Below are 23,418 nucleotides of genomic sequence, written 5' to 3'. Positions count from 1 at the left end.
AATTAATTAGAAAAGTAGGTAACTACGAAAAAGCTGATTCTTTGTAGCAAGTAAGCTTAGTGAAGAAGTAATGGATTATGTGAACACTAACCTTTAGTGATTACTTCCTGTAAAGCGAGAGTGTCAGCATGGAAGAAAACAATAAACCCATCACATACAGTATCACATACACAAATCAGACCACATGCATGCTTCTTACAATCACATAAGACAAAAATCTGACATGCTAAATAATAAAAGTTGCTCACAAAGAAACCTCAATGCATCATGCACCTAAAATTATTTGACAAAAGCCATTTAGTGATTCTTAAACCTTTAGACATTGTGCAACATGGGTTATTATTTGTCAAACTAATGCACTTTTCACCTTGAATGTGACAATGCTTTGAAATTTTATAAGTAGCAGATGAGTTGAAGCAATAAAATGAACAAGTACCTATGTATTAAATATAAATATTAGGCATGAATTAATTTATCATAAGAATAATACTACCTATGTTCCAAAAATTAAATGACCTCAATAATCGAATTTGGTTTCTTTTTCTTCCACTTGCCAAAACTGAAACTGTAGCCAGGACCTATTACGTGGCAAAGGAATGTGTTCTTTCATGTTAATCCCATTAGAATTTTTCAAGCTAGAGCCACAAGCAATCGATAGAAAATTAATAAAATCCTGGGCCATTCGGTACACTGATAATAAGTACTAGGTACTAGTAAATTCCATCTGTTGTGCAATAAAATGCTTTGCAACATTTATCCTCCCATTTTCCTGGAGCATTCAATTTTGCAGGTAGGGACAGCGGACAGAGTTAAGAATATTTGAGTATTTAATGAAATGAGTCACGTTGGAGTTAGTCAAAATTATTGGTTCATTTTCCTAAAATGTGGACAAGAAAAATTGATGTGTGTAGCTAATGGGAGTTTACCAATATGTTTCAATGAGCTTAGAAACGTTAAGTTTAAAGATATTAATAACTGTGAACTTGTATGTAAATCATTACAGAACTATCCCTTTAATTAAGCTTTATGGTGAATAACATAGTAAACAACTTCAAAAATACCAAATATGTTTCACAAGCAGTACATTTCTGAGCAGATTCACATGGCTGTGAAAGTTAATTTATTAAGCAGCCAAAGCCAATCAATTCATATAAATGAGTAAGTTATGTGGTGAGGTAGCTTTACATAAGTAGTTTATAGACATCATCGTGATAATGTGATGCAAAATATTTTGAGAGAGAAAAATAAAAGTCATGCTCAAATAAAAATGTCTTGGTGATTGTTTTCATTATAGTACATTAGTGCAATTAACATAAAGCATTAAGCATATCACACAGGCTTTTCAGAAAAGGAAAGGCATTTATTATTTAATACATATGTATGTTAATGTAAATAAAATTTTAAGCTCAACAGCTTTAATTTACGGGCATTATTTTAGGGCTTCAATCCTTTCCTCAATATGCCTGAAGGGTCCAACCTAATAAGTTTGTTAGGTCATAACTAAAATGCCACACCTATAATGGTACATGAAAGGACAAAATATTCTACTTAACTCAAGAGAATTTTTCACTTTCTATACTTGTTTATGAGGAAAATTTAAAGTGACCTTTAACAAAAGGACACACTTCTATTTCCACCTAAATTGTATTTTCAGCACAGATGCACCCTAATGAAAGATCTACATCCTAAAAAATCAATAAAAATCATTAAAATACTTAATACAATAGTTAATATAAACTATCAAAATATATATTGGGCAATGCAGAAGTTATAGATTTTTAAGAAGTCTGTAAACTAGAATTTTTGTTCAAATAAGAGTAAGGGATATCCCCTGATTTGGCTATGCGTAAAAAGAGGCAAGCTGCATTCAACAACAAATTTTGAACACTAATCACTGAATATTCTGCTATCATAAAAGGGGAAAGACCTCCTTACCCTTACTTGCAAAGTTTTAAGTAGCACCAATGGAAACTGGGGAGACAAGGGAAAGCCACCAGAAATACCTTGAAAAACTCTTTTCAATCCACCAACTCATCATTATTGCCATCTTTTTGCTGAGGAACTGACGAGTGGATAATTAGTGCCTTCATTAACAGTCAAATGAAACCAAGCATTACTTGAAAAACTCTATTAATGTTGGAGAAATTTAGCTATTTTGATTTCTCTGAGCAATAAAGTATTGGCACACTGCTCCAGCCATTGGCATACTACAGCATAAAAGAGATTCATAAAAAATTACTTTTACACCAGTTGGCTTCCCCATTTTAAATCATTCAGGAATCCATATACCAAGTGCCTTCAACCACAAGTGAAATTGCATTTGCAGACTTTTCATGGCCAAAATCAGAGTGGCAAGCAATAAATAACTTGGCAAATCGTGACTGGATGGCAGTGTAAAAAAGGTTATATCAGATGAAACTGCTAAGGTCATTAAAGAAATATGAATCGAAATTAAATACTTGACAACAAATTCAATTTTATTATGATGGCTTCCCCTTAGTAAAAAAAAAAGCATATGTTTTTTTTCATTCAAGCTCTACTTTCATTAGCCTGGCAACTGTAGGCCATGCCTCAGTCTCTCTGCATTATTTCTAAACACTAAAAATATCACTAATTAGAAAAGAAGTTGAATTTTTAACACAATTCCACTCTTCCTATGTTGCAGTCCACTTGTGAAATGGTTTAAAGATGACAGGAGGGGCATTGTCACTCAACGAAGTCCTGGTTTGAGTGAATAAACTGGAACATACAAGAATGTCATTTTGCCTTTGCAGAAGGCAAGTTATAAACTTTCAAGTTCCTAAGGCACTAATGACCCATGTGCAAACTCCAAATTTAAAAGTTCAATAAACTGGGCAGAGGTTATGAAATTAGATTTTTTGAGATGGAAGGAGAATGGGATGGAAAATGAATTAGGAGCTCAAGGTTGATTTCATAATTTGCATTCATTAATTTTGGGAGAACTTTGAATGAAAAACATTCATTCAATGCATATTTTAGTTCTATAAAAATTATAGCTTGGGTTCAGTGTGGCAGTTCACAAGGGCAAAGCTAGTAAATTAGAAAGAGTATAATATCTCCATTCAAAACAAAGTCCAAAGCATTGATAGTCTTCACTTGCACTCATTTCTTTATCATGACATTGGTTTTAAGAGTGAGAGAAGAAACTGGAAAAAGTGAATGCAGCAAAGATGCTTACAGTTCTGACTATATGGTTGATGCTCTCGGGTAATCCTTCAGCATTTTTGTGTTCAGATGAAATCTTTGAACACCATATGAAATGGCTTAGAATAAGAAAAATAGTCTTTGGATTTAAACTGTCATCGGTATAATTCTGCATCTGTATGCCTCCTAAAAAAACTCTTAGGTATTCCATGGAATCTGGCAATGGATGATGTAGGAAGATAACATTCTATTGTTTCAGGCTTCACTTCGTGGAAGTAATTAATATCCATTACTAAAAAAGAAAGAAAGACTCGTACTTTTCCACAGATTTTATTATACGGTACAACGCGTTTCACCGACTTGCGGCATCATCAGGTACAAATTTGCAAAACAGACAAAGCAAGCATATATACCCTCAGGACAGACCCGCCCCCACTCTGTCCTGAGGGTATATATGCTTGCTTTGTCTGTTTTGCAAATTTGTACCTGATGATGCCGCAAGTCGGTGAAACGCGTTGTACCGTATAATAAAATCTGTGGAAAAGTATGAGTCTTTCTTTCTTTTTTAGTAATGGATAGGAAGATAACCGTTGAAAAGAAGATCATATTTTAATGATGACAGCAAAATCCTCTATCTTAACTCAACAAACATTCCATATCACTTATTTTCCTCAGCCATCTTTGAAGTAAAAGTGATCCTGGATTGATATATTTCTAAAATAAGTTGAATTATTATTTTTCTTAATTCTCCAGGGTTTAAGTTCATGATGTAACATGACAACAGAAAAAAATAACATGAAAAAGAAAAAAAACACTCATGTCTGAGCAAATGTGGGGCCCTCTTCTACAGTATATCCCTAAATCAATCCCAAACAATTTATTTTCAAATCCATATCCCTTCCTTTGACCAGCATCATCATATCTTATGAGTAAAATCAGGCTCGGATGAATTCATTTTATGAAAAGTTTGAAGAAGCAATATCAATGGCACTTATGCAAAATGTAAAGGATATTCATGTAAGTAACCTTAAGAGAAAATCTGTTTACTACCCTGGCCTACTCTGCAATTGCCATCAGATAGCTTATTTCTTCATAAAGCAGATAGATTTATGGGCTGACCATATGAAATGACTAGTAATTTTAGTCATTCTTGAGACCAAAAATCCTTGTAAATATGACATAATAAGATGAAAGCAGCATGACAAAAAGAGCCTTTACTGCAAATTTTCTGACAGAGAAAGATTTAATTGCAAGTGACTTAAGAGAATGAATTTTATGGTAAAAAGTTGGGGTTTTCAATGGCGCAGTAGCAAAACTCTTATCTCGTCCATTTGGAGCTCCACAGAATGTGAACCAAAGTCCCATAAAAGGACTCATGCGTTTACTGTTTTCTTTGTAACCTGCTAAAGTTGGTGTGAGAAGAAATTTAGAGTGTCAGTATGGCAGAAGACAGGGGGAGAGGTGTGGAAGACAATGCAAACAAGAAAGCGATGGTCATCACCACGGGCCAAAGGAAAGAAATTTTTGGAGTCAATTCATCAATTTCTCAGGGGTCACTACATCCCAAGGTACATTTAAAGTAGAGAGAGGTTTAATTTGAAAGCTGTGTGCAGATGAGACCATGCCTGAATGCCCCTATTCTTGATGTGCCAATAGACCTGCCACTGTACTGAAATAGCTGAAGTTCTCATGGAGTACACACGCCTCATGGAATGATTATGCAAAGACAAAACTGCAATTGAAACAAGGAAGGAAAACCTTTTGCCATAAATGAGTTTTTTTTTTGGTCAAAGGAGCTTCTTGCCTTTGTTTCAGCATTAGTAAGGCCGGAAGAACTCACTTACTGTTAATTGAATGCCATGGAAATGTTATATGAATGCTGTACTATGATGGAAAAATATCTTGAATTGTCCATTGCACAGCAAAAGGTAGTCTAATATATGTAAAGGACCAATTGAAATGCTTATTCAAATAGTGCATTGACCTAATTTAGGAAAGAGAAACCATCAAATTTTGGTATAACTATGTTCTTGGTCAATTTGTGTCTTCTTACCTTCATCTCCTTGAATGATTTAGAGCTCACAGTTCAAATGTGAAAACAAATAACAAACCAGACACAGATGTAATGGCAAGAAATAAACTTCAATTTAGAATACAATAATAAATTATGTTCAAAGGCATAACATCAAGAATTCTTAAAGAATTTATAGCACCCAATGCATAGGTTATAAATTGGCTGGAAGAGAAATTCTGAGATGTTGAAACACAGGCAAAAAATCACTGACTAAGCACTACTCAATGATATAGGGTAAGACACTTAAAGAAAAGAATAACACACATTAGGCTCCTGAAGAAACATTTCTTTGTAATATAGAGATATTACCAAATTTTAAATGTTGACAAAATAAGTACATTTGCATGCAATGCAAAACTCACCATAACAATTATTAAACATATTAAGACAGTCTATGAGTACTAATTGAGAAACTGCCAATTGTATGTCAAACCAATTAATTTGGAAAATTCTGGTAAAGATATCCTAAGAGTTTAACAGATGAGAAGGGAGAGAAAAAGTTGTGAAAGGACCAATTTAGAGGCAAAAGTTTACAATTCCAGGTTACATTGAAGACAATAGAGTCCAAAGAACAGCAAACAGCAAATTACTCATGTTGCTCAGAAGAAAGTGACAATGAGCTTTGAGTGAACATTGCCACAAAACAGTGAAAATTTCAACACACAGAGATGAACCAGAAAGTTTTGAAGGAAGAAAATTCTGCCACAGTGAAATCTATGGGAATCATAAAATTTATCAGATGATTTCGCAAATCGCATGAGAGTATAAAATGAATTCATACTATATTTTGCAGTTATTATTGCAGGTGAGAACATTTTTTAAATAATATGCTGAGGAGCTGAAATTTTCACCAGAAAAAAAAACCTTCAGTTTTTTCATCTCCAGCATTCCATTTTTGAAGCAAAACTGTTCATGCTTTTTAAGAAACAAATTTTTATTTAATGTAAACAAATATGAAAAAATTAAGTTGCTATTATAAAAATTTGAGGTTTACCTTCAAGAATACTAAAATTCACAATGAAACTATGATTTAAATTTTAATAACCATACCTCAGACAAATAAGCATTGAGTGACCAACACAGCATCACGCACAGAGAAAATTAAAATGAAAGAAAGATTTAAATTTATAGAGATATGAATGTAAGGATGCTGAAGAATTTAGTAAGCATATCAGAGTGGAAGATACCATAGGGAAAAGAGGTGTTTTTTTGAGAAGGGGGAGGCACATATGAGAGCATTAGGGGTGACTGAGTAACTGTTAATTCCATTTCTTGGTCCAAATGGCTTCACACTTCTCCAGTTATTACTTCCCAATTTGATTACTAACACATATTGATGTATCTTAGTAAGCAAAATATTGATTTCATTACAGTTTTGTCATTTTGATTATAACCAAGCTACCCTTAGTTTGTTCCAAAATGTTTTGTCAACTTTTACTTTCATAGTCAGAATATCTAGAAATGCACTCATATCCACAAATGTGCTCAATGTGCCTCAGAGTGAGTGAAGGAAACACAATGACCCCAAAGAGCAGTGGCATCGCAAAGCTCCAGAGGCATGAACTGAAATGCATCTTAAAGTAACAACAGCAGTCGCAAAAAATTCACATGTACCCAGCGTTTGCATCTGTATTGTCAAGAAGTTGGGTTGTAGTCTGACACCACACCTGCAGGACAGAGAGGATTTGGTTGATGGGGAAGTGAGGGGAGGGGGCGAGGCACCCTTACTTTTCTGGGGCTGTTCCTTTCCTAGGGCGAAGTCGGCCCAGCTTAATGGTGACCTTCCCAATGGCACACTTGAGCACAGCAGCTGCCTCCTCCTGGGATGCAGACTTGAGGTCCTGACCATTGACGGCAAGGATCTGGTCACCCTTCATGAGGCGACCATCAGATTCAGCCACACCTCCCTTCACCTGCCACATCACATGAAAAGTCATCCCATTAATTAGAGTCGGTATAAATGTTTGTCTCTTCAACGTCAGTTATTTTTCCCCAAATTATAATTCCCCAAGTTCCTGTAACCTTGATTTTACTAGTATTGTCATACACAATTGTTCAATAGACATACAGTTTGTTCGTACTGTCTGAATGGTGATAAAATTTAAAAGCAAAAATAAGTGTAGGAAGGAAGAAAGCTTGAAGGGACCATGTGTGCCAGATTTCATGAGACCATCATGACTGATTGTGGAACTGACCAGTCCAAAGTTATAAAGCAATGAGAGGGCATCTTCTAGTTCCACCATGTGACTTTTCACAGCAAATACCTCAATTCTAGGAATGCGCCAACTGGACAAAAATAACAATTTCCCCTCCCCATTATTCATCCAATCCTCCAGACTTGCAATGCACACACCTCCAATCTTGCAGTGAGCAAAGCCCTTGAGTAGCTCTGCAGGGATGTTACCTATTCACACAACCATCTCCAATTTTATTCCTTTTAAAGATTTTTTTCTATCTCACCATCAGATGTTTCTGATCTTTAATTATCCTAATTGGCATCATATTCATTTTCTATGCCCAAACGTCTTAGCCAATTATCTCTACTGTACGCATGTAGTTCCTCTATATAGTCTTTTCATCCTCTAAGGACCTCATCTGTTTCATTTAAAATTTTACACACAGTATCTCTGATAGTGCATACAGATTTGTCTTTCTTAAATCTTAACAGTTTCTTCACCTTTCCCATCACCCGTGTCCAATTTTCTGTGTCTATAAACAACTTTCCAAATCCTTACACTGCTCTTCACACCACATTTCCTTTCGAATATTAGGGTAATGCCTCATTTATATTTAGGTTTTTTTTTACATTCTCCTCCTTAATTCTTTGTTCACATTCTTCCATTTTCTTCTCTCATCCATCTTATATTTACTCTAATCCATAGTTTCGTAACCCTTTTTCTCTTTACCATACTTATAGCTTTGCTTCCCACTTTATTGTATCATTGTTTGATATACTCTTATTCCATTCTACTGTGCCCGTTCCATTAAACTCACTCAGAATACTATCAACAGTCCAATTGAATCCCTCCTATATTTCCTCGCATTTTCCTTATGTATGAGGTGTATATGACAAGTAATGACTATTTTCTTATATTTACCACTGTCAAAACAAAGGTGTACACATGCAGCACCATTTCATGATTGTTCCCAAAGCCACTGAAGTTATTGCTTGGGTTCAGGAGTTTGCCAGTTAGTGCACTCTGATAAGAATGATCAGGACAATCGTTGCTCTCATCAGTTGCAAAAGGCATGCTGCAACTAGGTATTTCATCTAATTGACTGCATACACTATGTCTACTTCCTCCTCCTATGACCTCTTTTCAGCATGTATGCCTGGATTACCACTAGACTGACTGGTCTGCTCTAATTTCTACAAGTAATATTTTGTCATTTATCACCCTAATACCCAATTTAATATTCAATTCTTTGGCTGCCCCACTTGGACTACCTACCTATCCGCTGTATACTTATTAATCTGTAACCACTGCTTCAATAATCCCCGCTATCTTTCCATCTCACCTTGCACAAGTCTAGCCTTTATTATATTTTTTCTCACATACTCATCTAATATTTTCCCTCTTCCCTGTCACAACCACCATTCTAACATTTCAAATCCCTATTTTCAAGGAGGCAATACTCTTTGGCATCTTCTTTTCTGCTGCCATCCACTTGGCTGTGAATTGATTTCCCAAATTGATTTTGATCTCAATTATTTAATTGATCTAATTTTTTTCAATGAATCATATATATTTGGTTCTCAGAACTTTGATGCCATTTTCATTTCTAATCAAAAATGAATATCCCAATTTTTTCTTTGTGTGGCTGACTGTTTGACAGAAAGAATAAATTAGTTTAAAACAAACATTTCAAACATTGATATTTTCTGCAACAAATGACTCATTGAAGAAATATTTGAATGTTGATACATATGCTTTAGCTTACTCTCTTCATTATATAATTCGCTCATCAATATTTCAAGTTTGCCAAATGTGTTGGCTTTTTAACACCATTATAGCAATCCAGAAATCAAGTGTGCATGACAGCGCAGAGCTCACCACATCTGAGATGTATACGCCTGGTCCATTTTTGCGTCCAACAATACTCAGGCCAAGTCCCTTGCCTGCCTTCTTTGCCAGCTCCACCTCCATCACATCCAGCATGTCTTCGTCTTTGCCACTGCTTGCCTCATCACGGTGAACTGTCATTTTAAACTTTTTTGGGAAAAAAAGAGAAGGAAGAGTCAATGCATCATCAAACAATGATGCTCTTTAAAGAATCACTCAAGCTGATGCACATTTTGGTATTTTTGAATAGGTCGAAATATTACCCCTTGACTTGTTCCAACGTGTAATAAACTCTCTTGAATACAATGAATGCCTCCATAAATATCCAATACAAAGTACATGGATGGTTTGAAAGGTTCTCGAAATCCTTTATAGTACTTCTATATAGTTAGGTAATCCTTTATGAGTACACACACATAATATGTCAGTTCTCTGGGAAGAAACCTGTGGTGCAGATGCATCTCTGTTGTTGCGCCTGTCTAGTGATTCGTGAAGATGGAAAAAATTGAGATGCGAGAACTGATTAAATGCTTTGTAAAGAAAGTTATGAAAGGAAAGTAAATTTAGACCAAATTTCAGAGCACTCTCTGAGGACTCTGCTTCTTCATATTCAACTGTTGCCAAGTGAACAAATGAGTTTAAGTTCGGTCAGGAAAGATTACATGATAATCTGCATAGTGGTCAGCCAAAACATGCCACTACCCCTGAAATTATTGCAAAAATTCATAAAATGGTCATTGAGGATTGTCAACTGAAAAAGTGAGAAATACCTGACGCTATAGGGATGTCATCTGAATGGGCATATATGTATCACATCTTTACAGTGGAATTGGATATGAGAAAATAATTGGCTTGATGGGTGCCATGATTACAAAGGCATCAGAAAGGGAATTCCCAAACAATGTTTGTATCGTTTTAAGAGCAACAAACAAAATTTTCTGCAATGATTTGTGACCACAGATGAAACTTGGGTCCACTACTATACCCCAGAAACAAAATAGCAGTCAAAGCAGTGGAAACATGTTGATTCACCACCACCAAAGAAAGCAAAGGCAACATGGTGAGCCATAAAGGTGATGGCTTCAGTTTTCCGGGATGCAAAAGGGATTCTGTGGATAGATTATCTTACCATTGGTCAAACAATTACTGGATAATACTATGCTAACCATCTGGGCCAATTACAGTAAAAGATGCATGAAAAAAGGCCAGGTTTGGCAAGGAAGAATGTCATCTTTCATCAAGACAATGCACGCCCACAGACGAGTGTCATTCCCATGGCAAAAATATGTAAACTAAGTTACCAATTGTTGCCACACCCACCTTATTTGCCTGATTTGGCTCCATCAAATTTCCATCTCTTTCCCAAGCTCAAAATTTTGCCTCAAAGGGCAGAGATTCTCTTCAAACAAAGGACTAACAGCCAAAGTACATGGGTATTTTGCAGGTCTGAAGGAAACTAATTTTTGAGATGGGATCAAGACATCGGAACATTGCCGGACCAACTGCATAATTATACAGGGAGACTACATCGAAAAATAAAAAAGTTCCTCGGAGGTAAGTCATTTACTTCTATTATATTTTGAGAACTTTTCAAATTATCCTTTTATATTCTGTAAATTTGAGGAAAAGTCCCGATAATAATTTACAACTAAATGATTTTTATTCTGTGTTGGTGTTGTTCAATACAATGGTCTTCATATCAAGGCAATTATAAAAAATTATAAGAACATAGCTGGCTATAGTACCCGAGGAAGTCAATTAGATTTTATGTGCATACAAAGGAAATTCATTACATGCACATGCTCATGGATTGGATGCCTAGCACATATTGTTCATGTTCATCACAGAAATCTATTTTCTGCAAAGTGAAAAGAGCCATATCAGATCATATAGGAGAATTGGAACAGCAAAAAAAAAATGGAGAGTGCAGTCGACCAGTCTGCAGATTGAAAAGATCAAAGTATCAAACTTTAGATGAACACACAATACTTCAGGCTACTTCCTTGAATCCATTTCCTGATGCACCCTAACCCCACTGCCTAATGTCAAATTAGGTGGTGGGTGCACAATTTTAAAAAATAACTCAGGGTTTGAAACTAAACATCTCAATTAGCAAATGCAGTACAGTCGATTTGAAATGGCAACAATACTGGTGTAATTATAATTACCCATAAATTGTCTAAATGTACTCCATTCAGCATTTAGGTATCAATTCATGGCCATAGCTATAGCTTCAAAGCTTAAGACCACAATTTATGAACACTATTTAGTTTTAATTCATAAGAATTGATAAAAATTAAAAGGGATTTCCAACAATGAGCTATTTCTTATAATTAATGTAGTAAGGTTTTGGTAAATTTTGAAATGAAGGTTAGGTAAGTTTTGACCCACATACTAACACACCAAGCATAGTTGCCCATATCTCCCTCATTAGTTATTCATGAAAGTACTACTGATTAAAAACACTTTCCTCTCAGATAAATAACAAATTCAAGAAAAAATTACTCCCACCAGGAAATAAGTCAACCTTTTAACAGGTAGGTAGGTACCTACTTATGAAGAATGTGTGAAAAAGTACAGTCATGACACATTTCCACTAACCTTTGCTGGAAGTTGGCGCAGGGCGGCCAATGCCTTGGCATGGGTAATACTCCTGAAGTCTACACTATTTACTTCCAGGATTTGGTCCCCAGGCTTCAGGCGGTTATCCTTGGCTGATGCTCCATCCGAATACACCTCGTGGACAATTATCACCCCCTTCAATGAATGCATAATATACATACATGCAGTTGACTCAACACATAGCTATGTAATAAATTGTTATTACTATTATTCAAAATTATTATAATGCAGGTTTCGATTCTACCCCAATCATAGTGCTTTATGCACTGTGTCAAGCTGCTTTGGGATTTTATTCAACAGTATGTTCTTACAAAAAAGTAAGTTAACTCTGTCATACAATTGTGAAATGTATTTGTAATTTTTCACAATGTATTATTTAAAATATAGCTGAATACTATTGTCCTGATATTACAAAATTGGGAAATATACAAAATCAGCTACATACATTTTTGGAGAGAATTTGAGATTTGGGCTCTCCTGAGAACCTAACACAGACATAAATGAACTTTCTCAAATTATGTCTCTAAAATAACTTACATAAATAGCACGAAGTAATAAATTTGATTCATTTTTAATACCATGCCAATGCACAACAAAATAATAGTTGCTGTGATAAGATATAAAACAATATCTTTCCAAAAGTTTAACCAACAGTCAAACCCTTAGTTAGAAGGTATATTACATTTACAGGAGCAACCAGGTGAATTTCGTTTTCATGGGAGAATGTAGAAGCCTATTTTCAGACCAGCAAAAGAATAATAATAACTAATTATGATTGAAATGATACGAGATTCACAAAAGAACACAGCATATTCTGAACACATTTTGAAATGTTTAGCAACCATCACATGATAAGAAGGAAGTGGTTGACTCAAGAAGAGAGAGAGGGAGAGGTGGAGAAAAGAGATGGGCTGATTACTTACAAGCAGAGTGTCTGAGCCTCCCACAATACTCAGCCCAAGGCCCACATTCTCCTTGTTGATTTCAATGGTTGTCTCTTTGCCTGGCTTGATCTCGCAGGTGGCAGGATCGGCTGGGGGCTCAGGGGGGGCCTCTGATGGTTCGGGGGTCATCCCGGGTGATTTGGACACAGCAGCATGGTGGGCAGTGGCCGGTGGGGAGGGATTGCGTTGGGGGGCATTGGGTGTGGCCAGGAGCACCGAGGTGGGGCGTTGGGCATTTTTCGATGATGCAACCAATGCCGATTTGTGGGCAGCACGGGGGGCATTGTTTTTTGAGGGTGTAGATTGCGAGTGTTTTTTGGAGTGGTGGTCGGATGGGCGTTGGGACGATGAGTGGTGGGAGGTTGATTTGATGATGGAGGTGAAGGAGGAAAGGGGTGAGGTTTTGGTGGGAGGGGCCAAGGCAGGTTTGGTGAGATGTTCTGCCGGGAGAGGAGACAAACAACACGACAATGAGCAAACAACAGTGCACACATTTGCAATGCTGATTTGATAACTCATAATGGGACAGGAACTATTTATGTGAAGACATCACACCATTGATAATCACATGAGGTTATTTTAAAAAACTTACAGACAAATTTATGCAAAAAATTTACTAACTACCTCCCAGAGAGCAACTGAGAAAGTTTTGCAAGTATAATAGCAACAGCAGCATTGCTTTATGTCTGATGGCAATGAATAAAAATTATCTTCATTCTTTTTAATAATTAAAGAGCTGTATAAATATTAATATTTAATGTGGGTCATTATTTGCACCAGACTTCATACTCATATCATATAACAATTTTTCTACTTCCACAAATATCCTTTTACAAAATTAACCTAAATGTAATTAAAATATAATATTGTGCGATTACAGTCACAATAGATAGTTTAAATTTATTTATTTAATCCAAAATCTAGATCTCATACAGTAGATTGTACAAATCTATTGATAGCAGTTAAGAGATTGAACTCAGTATCCCCATAGATGAGCAACAAAGCAAGATCAGTAAATCAGTTTTGACCATGACCTATTGTTATCTCATTTTTATGTTATAAACATGATAAACCAAAGAACTTAGAACTGAATTTTTTCCATCATTTTCATCAGATCTATTTGGCCTTAAATATACAATAAATGTATATGTGTATTAGAAATGACAAAGATTTTCTGGAAATACATACTACTGATATAAATAAAACAAACTTTGTAGAAAAAGCTGAATTTTGCGCATCATTTTCCAAAATTCATTCTCTGTATTCAAGCCGTATTCATGTTTTTGCAAAATTCAATATATTTGGGGAAATCGATTAACTAAGAAAATTATATGAACACATCAAATATGCCAATGGCTTAAGTAAATCCAAGAGATTAAAAATACATTAAAACTATTGTTTGCACCCACTTAATAGAATTTAGGAATGGTCCAATTTCACGGACACTGGAGAGCCGCAATTGAAATAATAAAGAGGGTTGAAATTTTTCATCACTGTGAAGCATTCATGCCTCAATACTAGAAAAATTTCTCACTACTCACTGGGTGCAGAATATTTTAGGAAATCAAGGTAACTCAGGGAAACAAATATAAACTAATCATGGAAGTTCCTGTTTGGATATTCACACACATTTATCAAGTGGATCTCATATTGCCCTGAATTACATGTTTTTCACATCAACGAAGAATTCATTCTATCATTAAGATAGTCATTTGTAAGGAGTGAAGGATTACATAATTTTTCACCAATAACCTATATCATTCAATATTATTTAAACCTGGATATTTACTACAAAATTCCTGTTGGATACAAAAAATTGCATTCTTGAAAACGTATGAACCTATCTTACAAATTGGAATTAATTAATCAACATCCGTTGAACCCAGCTAAAGAAAACTGAGGGAACATAAAATTTTATTGGGCTGGGAAGTTTTAAATGTAAAATTTCATGCAAATATGCCAACACCAGACTTGACAGGAACTCAAAAGCAATGATTATCAGCATAATAACAAAATACTTCATGCATGACTCTTCATTACTTCTTATCAATTAGGCATCAAGGTATCAATGACACTCAAAAATAAAGAAAAACCACATAAAGCATTTCATATTCCATGTCTCGTCAATTAAAGCTTTCTTATCAGTTTTAGCTGGAGAGCTATCAGTAAATTAATTACCAAGTTCTAAAGATGCTCAAGAAAAGCATTTCAAAATACCAAAGTACTCAGAAGGATGTTTTTCTTAAGCACATATCAAAACAAGAATAGTTTTCAGAAAGAAAATTCATGTTTATTCAACTCCTGACTGAAAGTGAAACAAAAATTTTAATATAGTGACAGGATGCATTCATTTTTAAATTCAAGTACATTCAATAAATGGACACATGAATTTAAAATGCTAGTGAGGCCATATATCCATTTGTGCTTTTCTCTTCACATGTTTTTGTCTACGTTCAAGTTGATGTCGCAGTTCACATCTGCATCTCCTACGAGTTCTCTGTGGTAAACAAGAGGCTCTCTTTCTTATAAATTACGAGGGGATTTAAAATATATTTTTTTAAATAATTACAATGAGATGAATATTTGTAATTCACATGTATTCTCACTATCTAATATATATTAAAAGAAAAGAAAAGTTTTCAAAAGAATTTTATGCAACTACATCTCACTCAATCTCTAGCCACACTTTAAATTGCTCTGCATTTTACAAAAACCCATCATTTTCGATATCCTTTCCTTTTCCTGCATGCCTTTTCCTTTAGGGTTTTGAGTTTATCAAGAGTCAGTCAATGGGTGGGAGAGAGGGAATCGCACTTAATGCCACTTTTCAAAGGCAACACAGTGTGGTGGAGGGAAGCATGCTTTGGGATTTGGAGACCGACCGATGGGGAAGAGGGCTTGCAGGATTCATGGTGGTTGTTGATGTGGAGGTTAAGCAGCATGGTACATACGAGGGTCATCCGGAAAGTAGTACCCGTTCGTGCCGCATGAAGTGCTGACGACGCGAGTAGCCGCTGGACGAGGTCAGATAGCTTCAGTGGCTTGTCTGCCTTCTCTGAGCCAAGTTGCGTGACGCTAGCATTGCCTGTGTTGTTTCTGTGATTGTTTACAATGTTTAAAAAAATTGAGAACGCCGCCAGTTGTGAAGTGAGGGCAGTGATTAAATTCCTCAATGCAAGAAACATTCGCCCATGTGATATTCATCGCCAATTAAAGGAGGTGTATGGAGACAATGTAATGGACGAGTCGTCTGTTCGGCGGTGGTGTCGCAACTTCAACATCGGGAGGGGGAACACACACGACGATGAGCGTTCGGAGAGACCGTCTGTCATTACAGACCAACTGGTGAGCTCAGTTGACGAATTCGTGAGGAACGATCGGCGCGTCACAATTGATGACATCTGTGAGCATTTTCCCAATGTTTCTCGAACAATTGTTCATGAAATTGTTAAACACCATCTGCATTATGCAAAAATTTGTGCAAGATGGGTCCCTCGCGTATCTCAATGAGCTGGCGGCGAAGGACTATGCAGCAGGAATACAGAAACTTGTCACACGTTATGACAAATGCCTTAATTTGCCTGGAGATTATGTTGAGAAGTAGTTTAAAGTATCCTCTTTCAAATAAAATTTTTTATGTTTGTTAATATTTACTTTTGTGTCTTTATTTCACGAACGGGTACTACTTTCCGGATGACCCTCGTACATTGCCCTAGTCAGAAAGCACACCAGACATCTCCTTGTGGCAGATAGACTGTATTGTTGGAAGCACAATATGAGGAGGGGAGGTACGGCAAATAATTGATACAAAGGTGCAGGAGGGCATGAGTGGTGAGATGGGACATATGCGACATTTTGGTCAAACTTGGGTGGTGACGGAAATTTAGAGAGAGGTATGATGGATTTGAATATGTCAGAAAGGTTGACAGGATGTCTATATGTAACATACGGGATATGTAGAGAAATTTTGGCTGTGGCCTAATGAATTTTGAGGATAGGAAAAGATCATTTGGAATGGATTTGTTTTATTTATCCCAGGGAAATAGAAGGTAGAGATGGAAAGAAGGTGAGGGTCTTTGGTGGAGGAGATTTTGGGTTTGTAGTAGTGCTGGCAGATTTTTTCCTAGAGGAGTGATGCCAGGTATCTGCATTGGAAGAGGGATTGAGGGAGGTTATTCAGAACTTTATTAAGAGAATTAGAATTATTACGTGGGCATAAATTGAAAGATAACGCTGGAAGGAGCAGTTGGAGTGGGAGATATTGTAGTTGTTATAGTGAAGGCATTGTTGTTTTTAAGTATGTTTGACGTGGAAATGTGTGAAATTTATTGTTATTGAAGGAGATGTACACATCAAGAAAAGTTATTTTAGACTAAGGAATGTTCAAGATGGATGAGAGAGAGGAGAATCTTCAAGTAGAAAGATGAAAGAGTTAAGGAGTTTCATCCCATGTAATCAAAGGAGGAAACTCTTGGTGATGACTTGAAGCCGGATAAGAGATCTCAAGGGATACATGGAGAGGAATTGTTGTTCAAGATGACCAAGGTAGAGGTTGGCATAAGAGGGACTAAATCTATTTCCCGTGGCACAGTCTTTTACCGTGAGATAGGATTGGTAATTAAAAGGGCAGGAATTGTGGGTGAGATGAAGTGGGAAAGATACATGAGAAACTGTTCTAGGACTGTGTAGGGTCTGGCATTTTAAAAGTAAGTGATGGAGGAGTGACAGACCTTTGGTATTTGGTATGGTGTAGAGAGAGCTGATGTCAGTTGCTATGGTGATTGGGATGCCTTGGGAAAGGACAGTTGAGTTCAGAATTTCTAGAAAATGGTAAGTATCTTTGATAAAGAAATGGGGGTAATAACTATTGGTTGAAGATAGTGATTCTCTTAGTTGACAAGTTGTGGCAGAGGACAAAGGGATGACCAGGAATGTTTCATTTTTGTACCTTTGGAAGGATATAAAAGTGAGTGGTGAGTGTGTATGGTGAGGTAAGGGTGGAGATGTTCATGACTGATTAATACTCTCATGGGCCTCCATCGATGGGAAAGAAAGTGATTTCATCTTAACATGTTGGTGCCAGTTCACTGGGAATGCATGGATAGAGGAGGTATTGGAGAGCTGTTTGTTCATTTAATTGAGGACTACCACTGTGGAGCCATTACCTGCAGAGATGATGGTGACAATAGTGGGATTATTGATTACTTTTTAAGGGCAGTAATTTCAGATGTGTAAACACTATATCTGGGGTTAGAGGGATTAAGGAAAGAGAGACAAGAAGTTTCAGAAAAGAGAAGGTTTACTTAGGCTGGATGATTTGGAGGAAGGGGTTTCAGATCTTGGGTGAATTGAGGTCATATTTTAAGCAAGCTACTATGACTGGGCTTTGGAGATGATGGAGTGGAGACTGATCATTCCAAAATATATTTCATTGCAAGTCCCTACATAAGTGTTGGACACTGGCAAGGGTATTCACTTTTAAATGCAAAGTGGGGGGGGGGGGATGAGGTGGAGGAAGGTGAAAGAAGTCAACAGTTCAGGTTTGGAAAGATGTAAAGGTGACATAGGTCAGGTCAATGGAATTAACTGAGGTGGAGAGGGGAGACCTTGGCATAAGTGAGAAATGCAAAGGTAGCATAGTTTTTTGATGAATTCATATGGTGAAGCTTGAGTGAATGGAGAGCAGAGTATAAATAGGGAGGCAGGCCTAACAGTAGGAATCTGATGCGCAGAAAATTGGGGAAAACAGCTAATACGATAAATAATGAAAGAAATTCAGCATGGCAGGGGTGTTGGGAAAACTTGAAGGAAAATGTTCTCAAATGGTGTAATCAGGAGGAAGAGAGAGCAATGTCATTCATATTGGCAGGGAGAGGAACACAAAGAAAACAATGGGAGAGCGGGTAGGGAATGAATATTATAAGAGGAATGATGAACAGAGGAGAAAGGTGCTGTAGAACACTGAGAAGACTTTTGCAACTCACAGCACGGGGGTACAATGGAACTGGAGATGCAGCTAGCAGGCAGATAATGTCACAGAATTATCTGTTTGATATTGGATCGGTTCAAAGAGAGTGTTATCAGGGGCATATTACTGAATGTCTATTTTAATAGTGCCAAACATGTAAGAATGTGTTTTTGGATAGGTAATTATTAAGGAAAGATGTAGAGTGATATATGACAGATAATTGGAGACAGCAATTCCTTGACTGTGCAGAAAAGTTGCACATTATAATGAAATACTGCACTAAAATTTTTCTTTTCTTTGAAACAGAAATCAATATTTTAAAATACCGCAGAAAAAATATGTATCCATGGATGACATCAGGCCACTCTTTCACATAATTAGAATTCTCTTTTCTGTACTTTTCTTTTCACTCCACCATTGGACATGAATGAGGTTTATCACACCTTATCACTAAAAGGATGGTTTAAATACAGGTTGAATTCCAAATCAACAGTAGGCTCTAAAAATAAATCATAATAGCTATCTCCGGACTAGGGTAGATAGAAATCACTGCTGCATAGTAAGTTACACTGACCAGCATTTTAAGTTTCATGAAGCATTACAATATACAACTCTGTCAAATAAATATGCAAACTGAGGCCATAAAAACTTTATTTTGCAAAATTTATTAAACATCAATTTTGTCCCCTTCTAAGTAATGTCCATTCGTCTCTCTGTGCTTATTACATCTTCTTGTCCACTGTTTAAAGCACCCTTGGAAGTCCTCGCCAGTTAGGTTTTTTTAGTTTTCTCATCCTTTCTTGCTTTATTGTGTCCACATCTTCCCAGTGATGTCCCCTCATCACATTTTTGCATTTTGGGAATAGGAAAGAGTCACAGGGGGTGAGATCTGGTGAATAAGGAGGATGATCAAGGATGGCGATTGAATTTATTGCCAGAAACCGGCAAACAATCAATGCTGGATGTGCAGATGCATTTTCATGGCAAAGGATCCATCCATCATGCTTGGTTAAAATCGTGTGCACTGTTTATTTTCCTAAATTAGGTTCATCAGCTATCATCCAGACAGTTTTTTGACAATTGTTAAGGACAAGGGACCGCACACAATCAATGCTGTCGTCAAAACAGGTGGTTGAAGGTCATCCCAGCCTTGCATCATCCGTGGCACCTTGTCAGCCATCTTTAAAACACTTAATCCACTTGAAAACAGATGTTTTATTCAGAGCATTATCACCATAAATAGCTGTCAACGTTTCATTAATTTCTTAATAACTTTTAATGCACTTCACCCAAAACCTGATGTTGATTTGTTGTGCTGTGATTTCATCAATTTCCCTTTTTGACCAACAGTAAAAACAAGGACAACAGAAACTAACATAACTGGCACCATACGCACTGCTCGACAGTCTGCCAAGCACAGATGGCTCATTGGGTCTCAGGCAACTAGCACCGCTAGTGAGCAGGGCTATAGTCCACCTCATGGCCACCAGATTTCACCAGTTCATGCATTTATTGCACAGACCACGCACATTAAAAGATTATATGAATATTGGGTAGATTGGATTACCCAATCTACCCAACATTATTGGGTTATTATTATGTTACAGGGTCATTGTAAAGAACTGCCAATGTCAAAAATGAATACCTACAGAACAGCCATAAACAATTTCACAAGAACTCTTCAGTAGAGCAAAACAAAACTAAGTCACAGAAAAGTCGAACTCGAACAGTTGATAGAAATTCACATAAATCAGGTAGGAAAAGGAAGGTATGGGCAGGGAATATACCAGCAACAAAGTGGCAGAGATAGCGAGATGGCATCGCATATTTTTCTTACTTAGTTATGATATAAATGGTTTTAAAATAAAAAACAGTCGGCCAAAACATTAAGTAGTGCATATTAAAACCCTAGGGCAATTTCGGAATATATGCACATGTATTACTGACCATTAATAATAAGTTTTTAAGATTATCCAAAATTTAGCTGGCAGTTTAGGGCATATCTTCTGAATTTCACCATAACAGTTGGTGATGGAAGTAGGAGGAAGGGTTAGGAGACCTTTTGTGAGTACCTATATCATTATGTGCAATACCTATGCACTATATGTACACTTCTGATGCTCACTACTCAACACAGTGTCGCCCATCGACTATTCCTTATCAAAGATGAATTAATTTCACCACCTGAAGTCTTTCTGTCATCTGCCAAACTAAACATGAGCTACACGACAAAGAAATATTGATGAATTGAGAAATACCTTGAATTTATCAGAATTTGTCAAACAATAGACAGCATCACAGAAGAAACACTCCCAGCAACCCTCTAAACAGGGAATTGAATAAAAGGCATTCAAGATAAGATAATAGTAAGTAGAAGCGCAACAAATAACATGATACTCACATGGGCCATGCACATTGACAATCCACCGAAGCAACATCAAGAGACGGTGAAAGCAGGCAATTCAAGAGGAGAGGTGGGAAGGGAATGAACAAAGGGAAAGATTAGGCAGGAAGGTGGGTTTGACAAAAGGATGGTGTGTCGGATTGGAGGGAGGGGGTGAGAAGGGGGAGTAGAGAATGACACCATGAGGAGGGCACAGAGAGAGAGAGACAGAGAGAATTGATTAATAACAAAACACTTTTTTTTCACTTTGAGATGCTCAAGTTTACTGCTGTTTATGCCTGCAGCACCATCGGCTGTGATGTTAAACCACTCCTGGCTCTCTCCAAAATGAGTAACAACATCCAAAGGCCTGCCCAGAGTGGGCTTTTAGGCAATCAAATATTTACGTACATACAAAAGCCATTAAAATGATTTAAAAATCATTTATGTGGTTACAAAACAAACCAGTCACAAAAATTAATGCTCAAATGCAAAACCAGTCAAGTTTTATGCCCTTTTAGCAAATAAAATATGAACTAATTTAAAGTTTAAATCCAGCAAACAGAAAACAACTATGTATAATATGAGCCATCATATACAATCAGCAAGCAAGAAAGGATTTTGTTTGTTAATGCATATTTTAGATTGAAATTCAAGTTAATAGATGCTTCATTCAAAACCACAAAATACCATAACTAGATTCACACCAATTTTTAAATGGATAAGAATATTAGTCAAAGAAACATACAAAATAATCATGCACAATAATATGAAAAACAATTCACTACCTATGAGATGTATATTTTAAAATATAATTTGATGATGCTTATGCTGGAGTCCATTAAACATTCAATAACACTATTGAAGTCTTTATAAAAAAACTGACTTGCAATTATAAACAATTAAAGTATTTTTAGCAGTAACTTTAACAGTTACTAATACCCAATTTAAGTAAGTCGGACTTCATATTTTTTTGGGTTTTGTAGGAAATATCTTCGGTCTCAAATCACTCCAGTGATTTGTATTTTATGCAATGATTTCATAGCCACAATCACTCTAAAATCACTCCTTTTATTGGAGTAGGTCCGCCTAAGTGTTAGTGTAACTTCAAATATTTAGAGTCTTTCTAAAATATTTAACCATTCACAATGGAAAAATTATGCCAATCTATCTCACATCACATTTTCATTTAAGTTCAATCTTTGACACCAAGTTTGATGAAGTTACCAAGAAATCATGGAAATTGAAGATTTTCCACCAATTTCAGCCAGAAACTGTTTTGAGATATTCAAATATATTGACGTTTCACACTAGGCTAATGGCTCAATCATGCTTTGGCAATTTAAAATCGGTGGATACAAAAGTATTGGCAATCCAGGGAAGATAATTTATTACTTCTGTGCTACCAAAAGTGTCAAAAATAAATGCTTTTGAAGAGATGAGAGCAAACCTGTCAAAGTTCTCATTATTACTAGGGAATATTCTGAGGATTTTCAATAAGTTATAATCACAAGCAATGAAACTTTTCTGTTTTTTTTTTAAACTAAACCTTTTAGGTAAACCTAATGAATAAAAAATTTAACTCTAATGTTGCACTAGAGTCAGTAATTTCCATCATGAAATTTTAAATATCTTAATATATGGTAATCTGTGGCACATCACAGTAAATTAGGGATGTATTCTTTTCTACATAAACATTTGACCACTTGGTGAATTATGAAATTTAATTACTGCATGAGAAAAATTCTTAATTAACCTGGTTGCTATAACAATAGTCAATTAATGGATTTCCTTTCCAAATTGAAACCTCTCATTATTATAGTTTTACCAAATATATTCTGATACTTAGAATATTCATAATAAACATTTTCATTAATTCAAGAAAAACCTTTGGTTTCATCCACAAAGGGCTCCTAAAATAACCGGTATGAAGCATAAAAGATAAATGGTACAGAATGTGGTCGTATGTTCGTTGGTCCTTGGATACACAACTTGAAAATTTCTTTATGAGAGCAGGTGAATCGTTAACCTTTTTTCTGCAGATGATATTTCAAATAGAATAAATGTACTGACACATTGGTCACACAAGCTTGCAGAAAACTTCAAGAGCATTCCACATATAACATGCAAAGCATTACACTGGGGCACTGTACTAATGCTTTCAGAGGCAGATTGTTAGGGATGAAAAAGGTTATGTG

The 23,418-nt window shown here is 36.1% G+C and overlaps 1 protein-coding gene across 4 annotated transcripts in view; it reads right to left on the bottom strand.

Moving 5' to 3' along the window:
* The window catches only part of inaD (inactivation no afterpotential D), a 217,280-nt gene that overhangs the window by 12,037 nt on the left and 181,825 nt on the right, over positions 1-23,418 (bottom strand). For 2 of the 4 annotated variants that reach the window (XM_071589098.1, XM_071589099.1), the window contains 4 exons: positions 12,849-13,309; positions 11,905-12,060; positions 9,295-9,450; positions 6,968-7,152 (listed from right to left, as the gene is read on the bottom strand). In XM_071589098.1, coding sequence (XP_071445199.1) covers positions 6,968-7,152; positions 9,295-9,450; positions 11,905-12,060; positions 12,849-13,309 — 958 coding nt within the window. Of the gene's footprint in view, positions 1-91; positions 108-6,967; positions 7,153-9,294; positions 9,451-11,904; positions 12,061-12,848; positions 13,310-23,418 lie in introns of all 4 variants that reach the window. The other 2 variants (XM_071589101.1, XM_071589100.1) reach the window with 2 other exon arrangements.

Source organism: Hetaerina americana, unplaced genomic scaffold (genome assembly GCF_022747635.1).
Source record: "Hetaerina americana unplaced genomic scaffold, ioHetAmer1.1.p SCAF_33, whole genome shotgun sequence".
NCBI classification, from domain to species: Eukaryota; Metazoa; Arthropoda; class Insecta; order Odonata; family Calopterygidae; genus Hetaerina; species Hetaerina americana.
This window is presented reverse-complemented; position numbering and strand designations above follow the sequence as displayed.